The 17,930-nt window shown below is 55.9% G+C and overlaps 1 protein-coding gene across 1 annotated transcript in view; it reads left to right on the top strand.

The window, feature by feature from the left end:
- Positions 1-17,930, top strand: part of LOC147663089 (beta-microseminoprotein-like) — a 173,145-nt gene that overhangs the window by 10,473 nt on the left and 144,742 nt on the right. The window contains exon 2 of the mRNA XM_086950685.1: positions 5,827-5,920. Coding sequence (XP_086806811.1) covers positions 5,827-5,920 — 94 coding nt within the window. The remainder of the gene's footprint in view (positions 1-5,826; positions 5,921-17,930) is intronic.

The raw sequence follows: 17,930 nt of genomic DNA, 5'->3' as shown, positions 1-17,930 counted from the left end.
CTCTTTACGTCTCTCGACTCCAAGATACAACTGCCTTCCTGCTCTGGAGCTGCCCCAGTTATAGGGCTGGCGTGCTTTGATGTCCGGACCCTCGCACTTGGAGGTCGGGAGGTCCGGGATGAGGGAGTCCAGACACCCAGCAGGGGGGTGGAGCCAGCGCCCGGGGAGGTGATGGGCGAGCGGCACTTGGCGGGGGAGAGCCATCGGCACCTCTTCCTCCCATTGACTTGCCAAGTAGCCCGCTCACCTCCTGGGTGGAGGGTGGTGCCGGAATGTCTGAGGCCGGGCTAGGCCCAGGGTTGAGGTCGATCGGGGGCCAGGCGGCCTCGTGATGAAGTGTCCAAGATGGCGGCCCAGGCTGGGCGCGTGGGCCGGCAGTGGATCGGGCCCACGAGGTCGATATGTTTGAAGGCAGGGGTCCCTGAGGGGACGGAAGACGTGCAATGGTGGTGTGTGGTACTTGCGTGACCGGGCTCGGGCCTGGTCGAGCCGGGGGAGAGCGGCCCTTCACGTGGCCTGTCCAACAGTGCAGAGTGTGAGTGCAGAGTGAGTGTGCAGAGTTGTGAGTGCAGAGTGAGTGTGCAGAGTGCAGAGTTGTGAGTGCTGAGTGAGTGTGCAGAGTGCAGATTGCAGAGTGTAGAGTGAGTGTGCAGAGTGTAGAGTGAGTGTGCAGAGTGCAGAGTGAGTGTGCAGAGTGTAAAATGAGTGTGCAGAGTACAGAGTGAGTGTGCAGAGTGTAGAGTGAGTGTGCAGAGTGCAGAGTGTAGAGTGAGTGTGCAGAGTGCAGAGTAAGTGTGCAGAGTGCAGAGTGTAGAGTGAGTGTGCAGAGTGCAGAGTGAAGAGTTGTGAGTGCAGGTGGCAGAGTGCAGAGTGTGAGTGCAGAGTGCAGAGTGTGAGTGCAGAGTGCAGAGTTTGAGTGCAGAGTGCAGCATGTGAGTGCAGAGTGCAGAGTTTGAGTGCAGAGTGCAGAGTGTAAGTGCAGAGTGTGAGTGCAGAGTGCAGAGTGCAGAGTGTGAGTGCAGAGTGTGAGTCCAGAGTGTGAGTGCAAAGTGTGAGTGCAGAGTGTGAGTGCAGAGTGAGTGTGCAGAGTGCAGAGTTGTGAGTGCAGAGTGTGAGTGCAGAGTGAGTGTGCAGAGTGCAGAGTTGTGAGTGCAGAGTGAGTGTGCAGAGTGCAGAGTACTGAGTGCTGAGTGAGTGTGCAGAGTGCAGATTGCAGAGTGTAGAGTGAGTGTGCAGAGTGTAGAGTGTAGAGTGAGTGTGCAGAGTGCAGAGTGAGTGTGCAGAGTGCAGAGTGTAAAGTGAGTGTGCAGAGTACAGAGTGAGTGTGCAGGGTGCAGAGTGTAGAGTGAGTGTGCAGAGTGCAGAGTGTAGAGTGAGTGTGCAGAGTGCAGAGTAAGTGTGCAGAGTGCAGAGTGTAGAGTGAGTGTGCAGAGTGCAGAGTGTGAGTGCAGAGTGCAGAGTTTGAGTGCAGAGTGCAGCATGTGAGTGCAGAGTGCAGAGTGCAGAGTTTGAGTGCAGAGTGCAGAGTGTGAGTGCAGAGTGTGAGTGCAGAGTGTAAGTGCAGAGTGTGAGTGCAGAGTGTAAGTGCAGAGTGTGAGTGCAGAGTGTGAGTGCAGAGTGAGTGTGCAGAGTGCAGAGTTTTAAGTGCAGAGTGAGTGTGCAGAGTGCAGAGTTGTGAGTGCAGAGTGCAGAGTGTAGAGTGAGTGTGCAGAGTGTAGAGTGGGTGTGCATAGTGCAGAGTGCAGAGTGAGTGTGCAGAGTGCAGAGTCAGAGTGCAGAGTGCAGAGTGAGTGTGCAGAGGGCAGAGTGTTGAGTGAGTGTGCAGAGGGCAGAGTGTTGAGTGAGTGTGCAGAGTGCAGAGTGAGAGTGCAGAGTGTAGAGTGAGTGTGCAGAGTGCTGAGTGTAGAGTGAGTGTGAAGAGTGCAGAGTGAGTGTGCAGAGTGCAGAGTGTAGAGTGAGTGTGCAGAGTGCAGAGTGAAGAGTTGTGAGTGCAGAGTGCAGAGTGTAGAGTGAGTGTGCAGAGTGCAGAGTTGTGAGTGCAGAGTGGTGAGTGCAGAGTGGTGAGTGCCGCGTGCCTGTTCCAGAGAGAGCAGGGTATTCTTGTGCGCTTACACTGTGCACTGACACACAGGAGCTAAAACAAAGAACAGCTGAACATGTGGGAGCTTCATTGAGCCAGCAGGCCCTCTGTGAAGGGAGCAGCAAGGAGGGGATGCCTCAACCAATCAAGCGCTGCTACTCACAACCTACTGTACGATTACAATACAGGCCAAAGGGCAGAGCTAGGTCTTTTCGCATTACGCAGGGTGAGCAGTGTGTGAGTGTGTAGGGTGAGCAGTGTGTGAGCGTGCAGGGTGAGCAGTGTGTGAGCGTGCAGGGTGAACAGTATGTGAGCATGCAGGGTGAAAATTGTGTGAGCGTGTAGGGTGAGCAGTGTGTGAGCGTGTAGGGTGAGCAGTGTGTGAGTGTGTAGGGTGAGCAGTGTGTGAGTGTGTAGGGTGAGCAGTGTGTGAGTGTGCAGGGTGAGCAGTGTGTGAGCGTGTAGGGTGAGCAGTGTGAGTGTGCAGGGTTAACAGTGTGTGAGTGTGCAGGGTGAACAGTGTGAGTGTGCAGGGTGAACAGTGTGTGAGTGTGCAGGGTGAACAATTCCAATCCAAACCACATAATTGCATTACACACCACATGCATACACTCCATAACACATGGCTAAAAGACATTGCCATTTACAATGCCATTAGCTCTAACTCAAATAAATCCGAGCCCTATTGCATTTCCAATGCTGGTTCCTCTTTCTATGAGTGATGCATTTTGAAGCACACATAGAGTAAAGGGCCTCAGGGTATTGTTTTTGTACAGAAAAGTTTTCTTTCTTGCACAAAAGCAATCCTACCTGCAATGCAGGCACCCTTGCTTCATAGTGCAATATAGAGTTCCTGTGCTGACTCTAGGCAGCACATTGATAAGTGCTGGGAAAAGGAAGGAATGCGCTGTATTGTGAGAAATGGAGTGCATTCCTGCCCTTTCCATGTAACGCAGCACAGCAAGGTGCAGCATTACATTTTGATAAATATGGCCTTGTGTGTTTGACATTGTTGTGTCATAAAAAGTCTAATATGAGCATTTAAATGACACATTGATATATGTAGTAACTCTTCCGCGAAACTCTCTATATTCAAAAACCTTAATTCCATAAATCTGGCCAGTGATACAATGCTAGAACCCATTTATAGGTCCACAGGGCATGTGGGGGTTGAGGATTTTTACTCCTGATGTCCCGTGCCCCAACTTACTACGGATCACAAGCAACTATGCCACGTCCCTTTCAGCACTTAAGTAAATTATAAACTGTTACAATTTCAGCAAAAACACAGTCAAGTTAAAAGCATCAAATCAAATAAAAAGCTTGGATATTCGATGGCATAACTTGAATCTGAGGAACAGCGTAGTCCAAGAAGTTCAATGCTCCCTCGTGGGACCGTGGGGGGGGGGGTTGAAAGGGGGGACATGGGCTAACAACTCAACATGTGGGCAGCATCAGCAATAAATTATTATTGTCTGTCTAAATACTTACTTTTGTGATAAAAGAAGTGTTTTATATACCCTAACAACATTCATAATCAATTACACAGTCCCCTCTGAGGTCGGTGCTCTAATGTCTCTTTCGGCAGTTCCCTGGGTCCCACTCCCTCGTCGCTCCAAGCCATTCTTGCTCCAAAGCCACGGTTATGCCTAATTGACTATAGGCAGCAACCAGGGTAAGATCCACTAGTTGTTTGAGTCTCAAGAAACCACTCTGACTCTATTTTAAAGTAATCACTGCAGCACTAACTAGCAAGCAAGTTCCCATGGACCGACTTGCCTAAAATCAGTCTCCCCCGCACATACACGTCCACATCCAGAGTATCTGAGCGTGCCCCATCCATGGGCACCTGGTGCATTAGCAGCTGAATAAGGTGAATTCACTGCAAGGGGCTTAGGGGGGCTGTCCTCAGCAGGTGCAGAGTTCCTCACACACAGCTGAGTGACCGAAGTGACTGGAGGTTCCTTGCGGCTCCTACTTGGAGGGTAAGTGTCTGGCCCGCCCCACAGTGGGACCTCATTCTCTAGCGGGCAGTGTTGATCAGGTCGCATGTCTTGTTGTGACTCCAAAGTTGAGAGCCCACTCTTACAGGTTACAGGAGTGACTACAGTTCACACCTGGATGCCAGCCACAGTGATGTGTGTATCAAAGGTCATCCCCATTTCCTTCTTGAGACGAGCACAGGCACCTTCCTGGTGAAATGTCACTGAATTAAAGAGCACCCTTTGAAGTTTACATGGGAAGTCTGTCTCTTCCCTCTCCAGTGTGTGTGCCACCCAGCTTACACGAATGCAGCAATATACAAATATGTGTGGGGGGATTCCTCTACCTCCTCTCCTAGTTTTTCATCATTGAGGCCAGTGTCTCCAAAAATGGAACCCAGAATCTTCTATGTATTGTACCATTCACAGGCACACATACTCCGGGCGCATGTATACACCATACACAGACTGCACAGCTCTGTATCCTTCATGTACTGTACCACTCATAGGCACACATACACCCAGCACTTACATTTATCATGCAGCACTGCACAGTACTGCATCATCCCTGTATTGTATGCCCCCCAGGATTTTGCAGGTTTGGGTGCCAAATTTTGAGGCCGAAGCAAGCTAAATTTGCAACAAAAAAACCCAAAATGCATGGTGTGTTTGCAGTGGCCAAAAAATGTGCCTGCCACAGAAATACTGCAAGGCCTTTCCCTGTCATTACTGCACAGTGGCAGCCCATGCAGGTAAGCGCGGTGGGGTGGGGCGGGGCGGGGCGGGGCGGGCGGGGGTGAGGGGTGTAAGTGACAGACAACAGAATATGGAAAATAAATAATTAAATACAACCACTTACCTTGCACTCACTGCTGTGCCGGCGATGCGGCAAGCGCAAGGTAAGTTGTTTTATTTATATATTTTATTTTCCCTATTCTGTTGTTTGTCATGTCCACCCCCTCCTTGCCCCATCCTGTTTATCTTCACGGCCCGCAACTGTTGCTGGAGACTGTGCTGTGTCACAAACTGTAACCTTTCAGAGTCTCCAGCAGCACACCACATTGAATCAGAGGATGTCTGATGCCAAAGAGAGCAGGTTACAATATGAAACGTTCTCCTTTTGTCATCAGACAACCTGCTTTCCTTGATGTGTGCAGGGCAGCAGGGGCTGTGCAGCACTTAACACCAAACCGATGTAGGTCAAGGATGAGTTGAGCACACAGCAGCTGAACTTTAGAATGAGTGAGCCTGCAGGCCTCACTTCAGTGACAGGTTAAAAAACACCTGCTTACTCCTACAGATGACTAAATACTGTGCTGCCCCCACTGCATTTGTGCTGCTTAACTACTGGTGAAGCAGTGACCTTCCACCACTATAAGGGTAGTGCTTTGGGTGCCTCTCTCGGTCCAAAAAGACAGCACAAAAATGTGAGACAGGCTTATGTCATGGCGCATGTGCATAATCCATGTTTTCCTATGGCAACAAAAATCAGCATTAGGGATCCAGACATCAGCACAATTGGGGCACTCGGGGGATCGTTGCACGTCCATTATCATGCAAAGGACTTTTTCATCCCAACAAAGCTCTTGCATTATATTTATTTGTAGTCTTTTTAGGGGCACAGACTCAGGATGTTAGTGAGCTGTACAGTAGGGTGTAGCATGGTGCGAGTGTTCATGCAGGAGCTGCAGTGAAAGAGCCACGTATAACAATCATTCCCCTCTTCCTAACATTTTTGATAAATATCTAACTTTTCATTTTCAGAAATACCTTTTGGGATTTTCTCTTCTTTTAATTATCTCAGATTTGGGATGTGATGCGGCTTGCTATGGAGAGTATGTGCAGCCTGGTGCTAAAGGTAGGAACTAAACACCTTATCTTACTAATTAACATATATATTTGTTTTAAAATGGTGGACTTCCAACATAAACATTAATCAAACGTGGTAAGATGTCCCTTTTGCACAATCTTGCAATATCCTACCTGGACACCCTTAAGTAGATGCTGCCAGCTTTCAGAACCTCATTTTACCTTTTGGGTGTTTACTTTCTTGGAAATTACATATTGCAGTTGTAAGATAAAATATTTGCTTGACTGCCAAATGTTGTCGCTTTTTAAGGCTGGCTTAAGACAGCTTAACATAAAGAAGGGTTTGGGTCAACCCCATAAGACATTGAGAGTAGTGGATGTCAGTTGTGATCAATGCCATTTTATGGATTCTTCATTTCCAGCAGCACTGATTAACACACTGCGTATCAAGGCTGATGGAGAGCAGTCAATCTGTTGGTCAGGCGCTGCAGGAAAACGAGCTGTGAATGGCATAGGTGGTCTTATTTTTAGGTCGAGCCTAGAGTCAGCGCACAAGCTCTGCTCTGGTGAAGATCTGCTGTAGGTCAGGGGGTGCGGAAAGCCCCGCCCATATTTTTCATTGGCTTGTGTCTTTGTCTTTCGTAAATGCTGCCGTCACATTCGTTTATAGGCTTGTTAGTCCCTCCTTATCACAGCCATGTCATCATTTGTATCCTCCCATGGCTACTGGCCCCTTTACTTTGAGTGTTACATGGTATATGTTATTTAGACTATGAGCACTATTTTCTTTAATGAGGTTATCGTACTGCCCTCTGTACTTTCCCCTCCCTCCCGTTGTCTGTGCCTCTTCACCCCCTCCCCTGCCTGTACTCCCCCTGTCCATGCCTTCTCGCCCTCTTCTTCCCCACCTGCATTCCCCTTGTCTGTACCTCCTCCCCTCACCCTCCCACTCTCCTATTGTCTGTGCCTTCTCCCGCCTCACTTCCGTTGTTCATACCTCCACGACCTTCCTCCCGTTGTCCATGATGACTACAATTTGTAATGCAAAAGGTCTTGCGTAAATGCGAGTCCTATTGCATTGCAAATGCTTGTTAGAATATATATCTTTCTAGTGACTACTCCCCATCCTCTCCCCTTGTTTAATACAACTGCTGCATATGTAAAGCGCTGCAATGCCTGCTTGGGGGTCGAGTGCGTGCTTTATAAAACTGGTACAGTGGCAAGCGGGAGAGTGCTCCTTCACAGCTATGACCAGTAGCAAGATTGGGAGCCGCAGCACCCTTTTTCATTGAGCCTCCCTCGCTAAGATAACAACAGAGGGACCGATTCACAGAATGAACTTAAGACTCAATCCTAAACTTACTACTGTTTTGGTATTCACAGATTGCACTTACTACTTTTGGTAATCACAGAATGAACTTACTACTTTTGACATTCACAGAATGCACTTACTACTTTTGGTATTCACAGAATGAACTTACTCATTTCGGTATTCACAGAAGTTAGGACTCCTAACTTTAGGACTTGTTAGACGGGGACCCGAAGGGTCGGCCGAGGACAGGGGGAGAGGCCTCAGGTGAAGGCCGTCTCCAGTGATCGTACAGACAAGTAACTTCCCCCCCACAGATGGACACCACACAAGGATGAGGACAACACTCTTTATATACGATTCTTGAAGCAAGGTTATCAACGGTACAGGGAGGTCGGGACACGAGGGTCCTCTCAATTCTAGTCTCTGAGGGGAAAAGGTAGCGGGACAGTCTTGGTACCGGTCCGGTACGGGGGTGGCAAGATGGTTAACTCACAATCCTCGAGCTCGGAGTTCTGGAAGGTCGGGCCGCGGTAGCGCCGGCAGGCTAGGATGGCAAGTCTCGTTTGAGAAGGGCCGTGGCAGCGCCAGCAGGCAGGAGCGATGGTTCACAAGGATGGGCCACGGCAGCGCCAGCAGGTCCCGACGAAGGTGTAGGTCGCAGAGGGCCGCGGCAGCGCCAGCAGGCAGGAGCGATGGTTCACAAGGATGGGCCGCGGCAGGGCCAGCAGGTCCCGACGAAGGTGTAGGTTGCAGAGGGCCGCGGCAGCGCCAGCAGGCAGGAACGATGGTTCACAAGGATGGGCTGCGGCAGCGCCAGCAGGTCCCGACGAAGGTGTAGGTTGCAAAGGGCCGCGGCAGCGCCAGCAGGCAGGGACGATGATTCACAAGGCAGGGCTGTGGCAGCGCCAGCAGTCCGTCAAGGATGAGTTCTTCAAGGTGTCTCTCGACTCCAGGATACAACTGCCTTCCTGCTCTGGAGCTGCCCCAGTTATAGGTCTGGCCTCCTTTGATGTCCGGACCCTCGCGCTTGGAGGCCGGGAGGTCCGGGATGAGGGAGTCCAGACACCCAGCAGGGGGGTGGAGCCAGCGCCCGGGGAGGCTGGGGGCGATCTTCACCTGGCGGGGTAGAGCCATCGACACTCCTTTCTCCCATTGATCTGCCAAGTGGTCTCTTCACCTCCCGGGTGGATGGTGGTGCCTCGATGTCAGGGCCTGGCCAGGCCCAGGGTTGGGGTCGAGCTGAGGCCACGCGGCCTCGTGGTGCAGTGTCCAAGATGGCGGCTGGGCCAGGGCAATGCTGCTGATGGTGGCCCGGGCCGGCCGTTGTCGGGGTGTTCGGGAGCAGGCGTCCCGTTGGGGACGGGTTGCGGGTTGCTTCTGTGGGTTGCCGGGCTGGTTCTTCTGGTGACACCGGGAGAGCCGGTGTTCGGTCCTTGTTATGCAGGGAGGGAGCGGCCCCCTTCACGAGGCCTGTCCAACATGCGTCCCCCCCAGCTGAAGGCAGGGAGAGTCACCCATCTTCTTGGGTACTCTCTTCGCCGAGGCGGAAAAAGCGAGACAGGCCGTCCGCGTTGGCGTGGTCTTGGCCAGGGCGATGCTCCACAGTGAAGTCCATCCCCTGCAAGGAGATGGACCATCGCAACAGTTTTGGGTTCTCCCCCCGCATCTGCATCAGCAGGGGCCTATGGTCTGTTTGTATCCTGAAATGGGTACCGAAGAGGTAGGGCCGGAGTTTCTTGAGGGCCCATACCACTGCGAAGGTTTCCCGCTCGATGGTGCTCCAGCGCTGCTCTCGGGCCAGCAGGCGCCGGCTGATGAAGGCCACTGGTTGATCGACTCCCTCAGCATTTAGTTGAGAGAGTACTGCCCCAACGCCATGATCTGAGGCGTCCGTCTGGACGATGAATTCCCGGCTGTAGTCGGGGGCCTGGAGCACGGGGGCGGTGCACATGGCGGCCTTCAACTTCTCGAAGGCCGCTTGACAGTCCGGAGTCCATTTGACAGTTTTGGGGTTTTTCTTGGATATGAGTTCTGTGAGGGGCCCCACAATGCTGCCATAGTCCTTTACAAACCGCCGGTAGTATCCGGTGAGCCCTAGGAAGGCTCGGACCTCGGTTTGGGTGACCGGAGATTGCCAGGACTGGATGGCAGCGATCTTGAGCTGAAGGGGGGCCACCAGACCGCTCCCTACTTGGTGTCCGAAATAGGTCACGGACCCCTGGCCAACCTGACATTTGCTGGCTTTGATGGTGAGGCCAGCCTGCTGGAGGGCGTGCAGGACTTCTCGGAGATGGTGAAGGTGGTCTGTCCAGTGACGACTGTACACAGCGATATCGTCCAGGTAGGCGGCGCTGAATTCTTCGAGGCCCGCCAATACCTGGTTCACGAGTCGCTGGAAGGCAGCTGGAGCGTTTTTCATGCCGAATGGCATCACTTTGAAGTGGTAGTGGCCATTCGGGGTAGAGAAAGCGGATCGTTCTTCGGCCCTGGGGGTGAGGCCGATCTGCCAGTAGCCGGCTGTTAGATCGAAGATGCTCAGGTAGCGGGCGGCCCCCATGCGGTCAACTAGCTCATCCGCCCGGGGGATAGGGTGAGCGTCGGTTCTGGTAACGGCGTTCAGGCCCCGATAGTCCACACAGAACCGGAGCTCGGGGGCAACGCCCGGGGCGGCAGCCTTGGGGACCAGTACGACTGGGCTGGCCCAGGGGCTGTCGGATGGCTCTATCACTCCTAGTGCCAGCATTTTAGAGACTTCGTCCTGGATGCAGGTGCGCACCCGATCTGGCACTCGGTACGCCCTGTGTCGAATAGGTGGACTATCCCCAGTGTCCACGTCGTGAAGGTACCAGGGGGTGACCCCTGGGGTGAGGGAGAACAGGCTCGCAAATTGTAGTAGGAGAGCCCGACAGTCTTGGCGTTGTTCCGGGGACAAGGCCTCGGAGAGTTTGACCCCTTCCACTGAGCCATCTTTTTCACGGGTCCTCAGTAGGTCAGGGAGGGGCTCGGAGTCTTCTTCCGTCCCACTATCTGTTGCCATTAGTAGGCTGAGCTCCGACCGCACAAAGTGGGGTTTGAGTCTGTTGGCGTGGAGGACTCGGAGTGGGTTCCGGGGGGATTCCATGTCTATTAGGTAGGTGACAGGGCCCTTGCGCTCTATCACTTTGAAGGGTCCTGTCCATTTGTCCTGCAGGGCACAAGGTTCGACCGGAGACATCACCCATACTTGCTGGCCTGGTTCAAACTCGATGGAGGAGGCATGTTGATCGTACCATTTCTTCATGTCCTCCTAACTGGCCTCAAGGTTGGCTTTGGCGAGTTCCCTGAATCGCCGGGTCTGGTTGCGGAGGGTCAGGAGATACTTATACACGTCTGGAGGGGTCTTCTGGGGGGCCATCTCCCATCCTTCCTTGACCAGGCTGAGGGGGCCCCGGACGGGGTGTCCGTATAGGAGCTCGAAGGGGCTCAAGCCGAGGGATTTCTGGGGGACTTCTCGATAGGCGAATAGGAGGCACGGGAGCAGCACGTCCCATTGTCGACGTAAGGGCTCTTTCAGGCCCATGATCATTCCTTTGAGAGTGCGGTTAAACCGCTCGACCAGTCCGTTTCCTTGCGGGTGATAAGGGGTCGTGAACCGGTAGGTGACCCCGCACTGCTGCCAGAGAGACCTCATGTACTTTGAGATAAAGTTCGTGCCCCTGTCGCTGACGACCTCCCGGGGGAAGCCCACTCGAGAGAAGATCCCCATTAGGGCTCGGCCTACCACGGGTGCTGTCACTGTCCGAAGAGGAATGGCCTCGGGATACCGGGTGGCGTGGTCCACCAGGACTAGGATGAACCGGTGCCCCTGGGCCGTTCGGGGGTCTAAGGGCCCCACAATGTCTATCCCCACCCGTTCGAACGGGGTGGTGATGACGGGAAAGGGTTGCAAGGGTGCTTTGATCTTTCGGCCGCTCTTCCCGCTGGCCTGGCAGGTGGGGCAGGCCCGGCAGTGGTTGGAGACATCATTTCGCATTTTGGGCCAGTAAAAGTGTGTTACCAGGCGGTTGTATGTTTTGTCTTGTCCCAAGTGTCCAGCAAGGGGGACATCGTGCGCTAAGTTCAAAAGGAAGTCTCTGAAGCGGAGGGGCACCACCAGCACCCGACTGGCCCCCAGCTCAGCAATTCTTTGTTCGCTGTAGAGCAGGTCATTGTCCCAATAAATCCAGTGGGCCCCTGCGGTGTCTCCTGCGCTCTGGGCGAGGGCTTGCTGCCGGAGTCCCTCGAGGGAGGGACAGGTCTTCTGTTCTTGTCGGAATTGTTCCTGGGTGGGACCACCCTCTTGACGCCACTGGGCCAGTTCGGGAAGGTCCTGGAGTTGAACGGGCCCTTCGTCGTTTTGTTCTGGGGGATTGGTGCTTAGGGCATCTCCCTCCGGGACGATCAGGGGAGGAGGTTCTGGCCACTCGGGTTCTTCGGGACTGGAGATGGCGCGGGCGGCCATGGACGGGGTCGTTACGCAGGCCCACTCAGGGAGTCCCAACATCCCCAGGTGCTCTCTTCTTTCAACGGCTGCCCAGGGGGAACTTTCGAGGTCGTTTCCCAGGAGGCAGTCCACCGGGGCATCATCGCGGACAGTCACCTTCAGCATACCGGACACTCCTCCCCACTCGAAGGGGACGCAGGCCATCCGACACAGGCTCTCTGAATTGTCGGCAGATCGGACGGGGCAAAGGACGTTTGGCAAGATCTGTTCCGGGGTGACCAGGTGACAGCGGACTGCCGTCACCCTGGCCCCGGTGTCGCGTAGGGCTTCGGCCTTGCGCCCATTTATGGTTACCCACTGGCTGTATTTTCTCGTATTGGCGGGAAGGGGAGCCCGCGGAATCATGTCTCTTTCCCCCAGGCAGACCAGGGTCATGGCGGCTGGTTCCCACTCAGGCTGTTCCTGTTCGTATTCTTCATAATCCTCTGGGGCTTGCTCTTCTCCCAGGGCGGCGGCAGCGACCTGGCGGGGTATAGGTGTTGGACAGGCCACATGAAGGGCCGCTCTCCCCCGGCCCGACCAGGCCCGAGCCCGGTCACGCAAGTACCACACACCACCATTGCACGTCCTCCGTCCCCTCAGGGACCCCTGCCTTCGAACATATCGACCTCGTGGGCCCGACCGGTGGGAAATCACCAGAGTGGGCCGGAATGGGTCCTACGAACAGAACCGGAACAACAACGGTCAGCACCGTCCCCGAGGAGGAGGAGGGGGCCAAGGACGAGGAAGAGACAACGCCCCGGTCGCCCCCGCTACCAGCACCACCCCCCCGGCCAACCGGGGCAGCACCCCGGCGCGACCGGGATACCGAGCCAATGTTACGTGCCATCGATGCCAACGAGTCGGCCACTATGCAAACGACCCAAACTGCCCCCAGTACCAGAACCCAAGACCCCGCCAAGTAGCAGCTGCTGCTCTGGGGGAGGAACAGATCTCAGAGGAACAAGAGGAATATGAACAGGAACATCAAGAATGGGAGCCAGCCGCCATGGCTCTAGCCTGCTTAGGGGGGAAAGACATGGTCCCGCGGGTCCCCCTACCCGCTAACACCCGGAAGTACAGCCAATGGGTGAGCATCAATGGACGCCGGGCCGAAGCCCTTCGTGACACCGGGGCCAGTATAACAGCCGTCCGCTGTCACCTGGTGACCCCAGAACAGTATCTACCAAACATTCTCTGCCCTGTACGTTCCGCCGATAACTCGGAAAGTCTGTGCCGGATGGCCTGCGTCCCCTTCGAATGGGGAGGGGTCACCGGCATGTTGAAGGTAACGGTCCGAGACGATGCCCCCGTAGACTGCCTCCTGGGGAATGACCTTGAAAGCTCTCCGTGGGCAGCCGTAGAACGAAGAGAACACCTGGGGATGTTAGGCGTCCCGGACTGGGCGTGTGTCACCACCCGGTCCATGGCCGCCCGTACCAACCCCCGCCCAGAGGAACCCGAATGGCCGGCGCCGCCGCCTCCGGTCGCCCCGGCCGAAACCACCGACCGTGACGTCCCCCCAGAACCAGCTCAACCTCCAGACCTCGCTAACCTCGACCAGTGGCCTCAAGAGGGGGGGCCCACGCAAGAACAATTTCGCCAAGAACAGAAGACCTGTCCCTCCCTCGAGGGACTCCGCCAGCAAGCGCTCGCCCAAAGCGCAGGGGATACCTCCGGAACACACTGGATCTACTGGGACAATGATCTGCTGTACAGTGAGCAAAGAATCGCGGAGCTGGGGGCCAGCCGAGTACTAGTGGTGCCCCTCCGTTTTAGAGACTTTCTGCTAAACCTGGCCCACGATGTCCCCCTGGCGGGACACCTGGGTCAAGATAAAACCTACAGTCGTTTGGTGACCCACTTCTTCTGGCCCAAAATGAGGAACGATGTACACCAGCATTGCCGATCTTGCCCCACGTGCCAAGCCAGTGGAAAGAGCGGCCGCAAACTAAAAGCCCCCCTGCAACCTTTTCCCGTGGTCACCACCCCGTTCGAGAGGGTCGGGATCGACATCGTGGGGCCCCTGGACCCGCGTACAAAACAAGGCCATCGATTCATCCTGGTGCTAGTGGACCACGCCACCCGCTACCCCGAGGCTGTTCCCCTGCGAACTGTGACAGCCCCGGTAGTCGGCCGGGCCCTAATGGGGATCTTCTCCCGTGTGGGCTTCCCCCGAGAAGTCGTCAGCGACAGAGGCACGAACTTTATTTCTAAATATATGAAGTCCCTCTGGCAACAGTGCGGGGTTACCTACCGATTCACGACCCCCTATCACCCTCAAGGAAACGGACTCGTTGAGCGGTTCAACCGCACGCTCAAAGGGATGATCGGGGGGTTGGAAGAGCCCCTCCGTCGCCAGTGGGATGTGCTGCTGCCGTGCCTCCTCTTCGCATATCGAGAGGTCCCCCAGAAGTCCCTGGGCTTCAGCCCGTTTGAACTGCTGTATGGACACCCAGTACGGGGGCCGCTCAGCCTAGTCAAGGAAGGCTGGGAGATGCCCCCTCTCAAGAACCCACCAGATGTCTTCCGGTACCTCCTAACCCTCCGCAACCAGACCCGGCGGTTCAGAGAGCTGGCAAAAGCCAACCTAGAGGCCAGTCAAGAGGACATGAAAAAGTGGTATGACCGGAATGCCTCCTCCATCGAATTTGAACCTGGGCAACAGGTATGGGTGATGTCCCCCACCGAACCCTGCGCCCTGCAAGACAAGTGGACGGGGCCCTTCAAAGTAGTCGAGCGCAAGGGTCCTGCCACCTATCTCATCGACATGGAATCTTCCCGGAACCCCCTCCGGGTCCTCCACGCTAACAGACTGAAGCCCCACTTTGTGCGTTCAGAACTCAGCCTCCTGATGGCCACAGACAATGGGGCTGAAGAAGACTCCGAGCCCCTCCCTGACCTCCTACGGACTCGGGAGAAAGACGGCTCCGTGGATGGGGTCCGACTCTCAGAGGCCCTCACCCAAGAGCAACGCCAGGAGTGTCGAGTCCTCCTATCACAGTTCGCCAGCCTGTTCTCCCTCACCCCAGGTGTCACTTCCTGGTGTGTGCACGATGTGGACACGGGGGACAGCCCCCCTATCCGCCACCGGGCCTACCGCGTGCCAGATCGGGTACGGGCCTGCGTCCAGGAAGAGGTAGCAAAAATGCTCACGCTCGGGGTCATCGAGCCCTCAGACAGCCCCTGGGCCAGCCCTGTAGTACTGGTCCCCAAAGCGGCCGCCCCAGGCACCACACCGGAACTCCGGTTCTGCGTTGACTACCGGGGCTTGAATGCGGTCACCCGAACAGACGCACATCCCATCCCCCGGGCAGATGAACTAATTGACCGCATGGGAGCTGCCCGCTACCTCAGTATTTTCGACCTGACGGCGGGCTACTGGCAAATCGGCCTCACACCCCGGGCCCAAGAACGTTCTGCCTTTTCCACCCCCGATGGCCATTACCATTTCAAGGTCATGCCCTTCGGCATGAAGAATGCCCCCGCAACATTTCAGCGGCTCGTCAATCAGGTCCTGGCGGGGCTCGAAGGGTTCAGCGCCGCCTACCTAGACGACATCGCTGTATACAGCCACCATTGGCCCGAGCACCTCCACCACCTCCGAGCAGTGCTACAAGCCCTTCAGCAGGCTGGCCTCACGATCAAGGCCAGCAAATGTCAAATTGGTCAAGGGTCTGTAACCTACCTCGGACACCAGGTGGGAAGCGGCCTGGTGGCCCCTCTGCAGCTCAAAATTGCCGCCATCCAGTCCTGGCAGCCCCCCATCACCCAGACCGAGGTACGAGCCTTCCTGGGCCTCACGGGCTATTACCGAAGGTTTGTGAAAGACTATGGTACTATAGTGGGGCCCCTCACAGAACTTACGTCCAAAAATCAACCCAAGAAAGTCAACTGGACCGCAGATTGTCAAACAGCATTCGAACAATTGAAAGCCGCCATGTGTTCCGCCCCTGTGCTCCAGGCCCCCGACTACAGCAGGGAGTTCGTCGTCCAGACGGATGCCTCCGACCATGGCATTGGGGCAGTCCTGTCTCAAGTGAACACCGAAGGCCTTGACCAGCCAGTGGCCTTCATCAGCAGACGACTCCTACCACGAGAACAACGCTGGAGCACCATAGAGAGGGAGGCCTTCGCTGTGGTATGGGCCCTCAAGAAGCTCCGGCCCTACCTCTTTGGCACACACTTTCGGGTGCAGACCGACCACCGACCCCTGCAGTGGCTGATGCAGATGCGGGGGGAAAACCCGAAGTTACTACGTTGGTCCATCTCCCTACAAGGGATGGACTTCACTGTTGAACACCGGCCTGGGCCAGATCACGCCAACGCAGATGGCCTGTCCCGGTTTTTCCGCCTCGACGAGGAGAGTCCCCAAGAGGATGGGTAACTCTCCCCGCCTTCAGCTGGGGGGGACGCATGTTGGACAGGCCACATGAAGGGCCGCTCTCCCCCGGCCCGACCAGGCCCGAGCCCGGTCACGCAAGTACCACACACCACCATTGCACGTCCTCCGTCCCCTCAGGGACCCCTGCCTTCGAACATATCGACCTCGTGGGCCCGACCCACTGCTGGCCCGCGCGCCCATCCGGGACGCCATCTTGGACACTCCACCACGAGGCCGCCTGGCCCCCGATCGACCTCAACCCTGGGCCTAGCCAGGCCTCAGACATCCCGGCACCACCATCCACCCAGGAGGTGAGCGGGCTACTTGGCAAGTCAATGGGAGAAAGAGGTGTCGATGGCTCTCCCCCGCCAAGTGCCGCTCGGCCATCGCCTCCCCGGGCGCTGGCTCCACCCCCCTGCTGGGTGTCGGGACACCCTCATCCCGGACCTCCCGACCTCCAGGTGCGAGGGTCCGGACATCAAAGAACATCAGCCCTATAACTGGGGCAGCTCCAGAGCAGGAAGGCAGTTGTATCTTGGAGTCGAGAGACGCAAAGAAGAACTCATCCTTGACGGACTACTGGCGCTGCCGTAGCTCTGCCTTGTGCACCTTCGTCTTGCCTGCTGGCGCTGCCGCAACCTTCGTAACCTTCCGATCCTTCATCGTCGTCGGGACCTGCTGGCGTGGCCGCGGACCGTTTGCAACCATCATCTCATCGGGACCTGCTGGCTCCGCCGCGGACCGTCGTTTCCTTCGTCCATCTCGGGACCTGCTGGCTCCGCCGCGGCCCGATCATCTAGAACGCCGAGCTCGAGGATTGAGAGCTATTTCCACCTTTTGGTAACAAGACTGTCCCGCTACCCTTTTCCCAAACCAGAGACCAGAATCGAGGGGACCCCTGAGTCCAGACCTCCTTGTACCATTCCATCGTACTTAAAGAATTGCCTATAAAGTCTCGTTGAGCTTTACCCTTGTGTGGTGTCCGTCTGTGGGGGGGAAGTTACTTGTCTGTACGATCGCTGGAGACGGCTCTCCCCGGAGACCTCTCCCCTTATCCTCGGCCGACCCTCCCGGTCCGTCTAACAATAGGGTTCTGGTTCTTCGGGCAATTAGGGTCGTTGGCATAGTGGCCGGTCCGCTGGCACCGGTGGCAAGTAACGTTGGCTCGGAACCCTGGACGCATCGGGGGGTTTCCCCTGCCGGCCGGGGGCGGGGTGATGCTGGCGGGAGCCGCCGGGACGGCGTCTCTGCCCCGACCCTGGCCTCCTCCTCCTCGGGGGCGATGGGGACCTTGGTTGGTTCTGTTTGGCTCGCTGGTCCCGCTTTTGGCAACTCGCGTGCTTTCCCATCGGTCAGCTTCGGCGGCGAGTTGCCGAGGTTCAGTCAGTTTACTGTCGAGGAGGTGCTGCCTGAGCTCGACGAAGCAATTGTTGGAGAGGTGCTCCCACACAATGAGGTTAAAGAGTTGTTCGTAGGTGGTTACTTGGCTGCCCCTGATCCACCCCTCGAATGCTCTGCTGAAAAAGTTCACGTACTCCACCCAAGTTGTACCCGGGATCCGTTTGCAGTCGCGGAACCGCTGACGGTACATCTCGGGCGTGAGTCCGTATCGAGTGAGGAGGGCGGCCTTCATGTGGTCGTAGGAGGTCATCTGATGGTCCGGGAGTTGTAGCAGGGCGTCGCGCCCTTCGTTGACGAACCTCCCCCATAACCCGGCTCCCCAGTCACTTCGAGCAATCCGGTGGGAGGTCATGGCTATCTCGTAGGCTTTGAACCATTGTTGGATATCGTCGTTCCGAAAATATTCTCTGACGACATCCTTGGGGATGTGGACCTTAGGGTCTGTAGTGCCAGGAGTGTTC

Source organism: Lissotriton vulgaris, unplaced genomic scaffold, assembly GCF_964263255.1.
Source record: "Lissotriton vulgaris unplaced genomic scaffold, aLisVul1.2 SCAFFOLD_783, whole genome shotgun sequence".
NCBI lineage: Eukaryota > Metazoa > Chordata > Amphibia > Caudata > Salamandridae > Lissotriton > Lissotriton vulgaris.
Note: the sequence above shows the minus strand (reverse complement) of the source record. Positions and strands in the feature narration are given on the sequence as shown.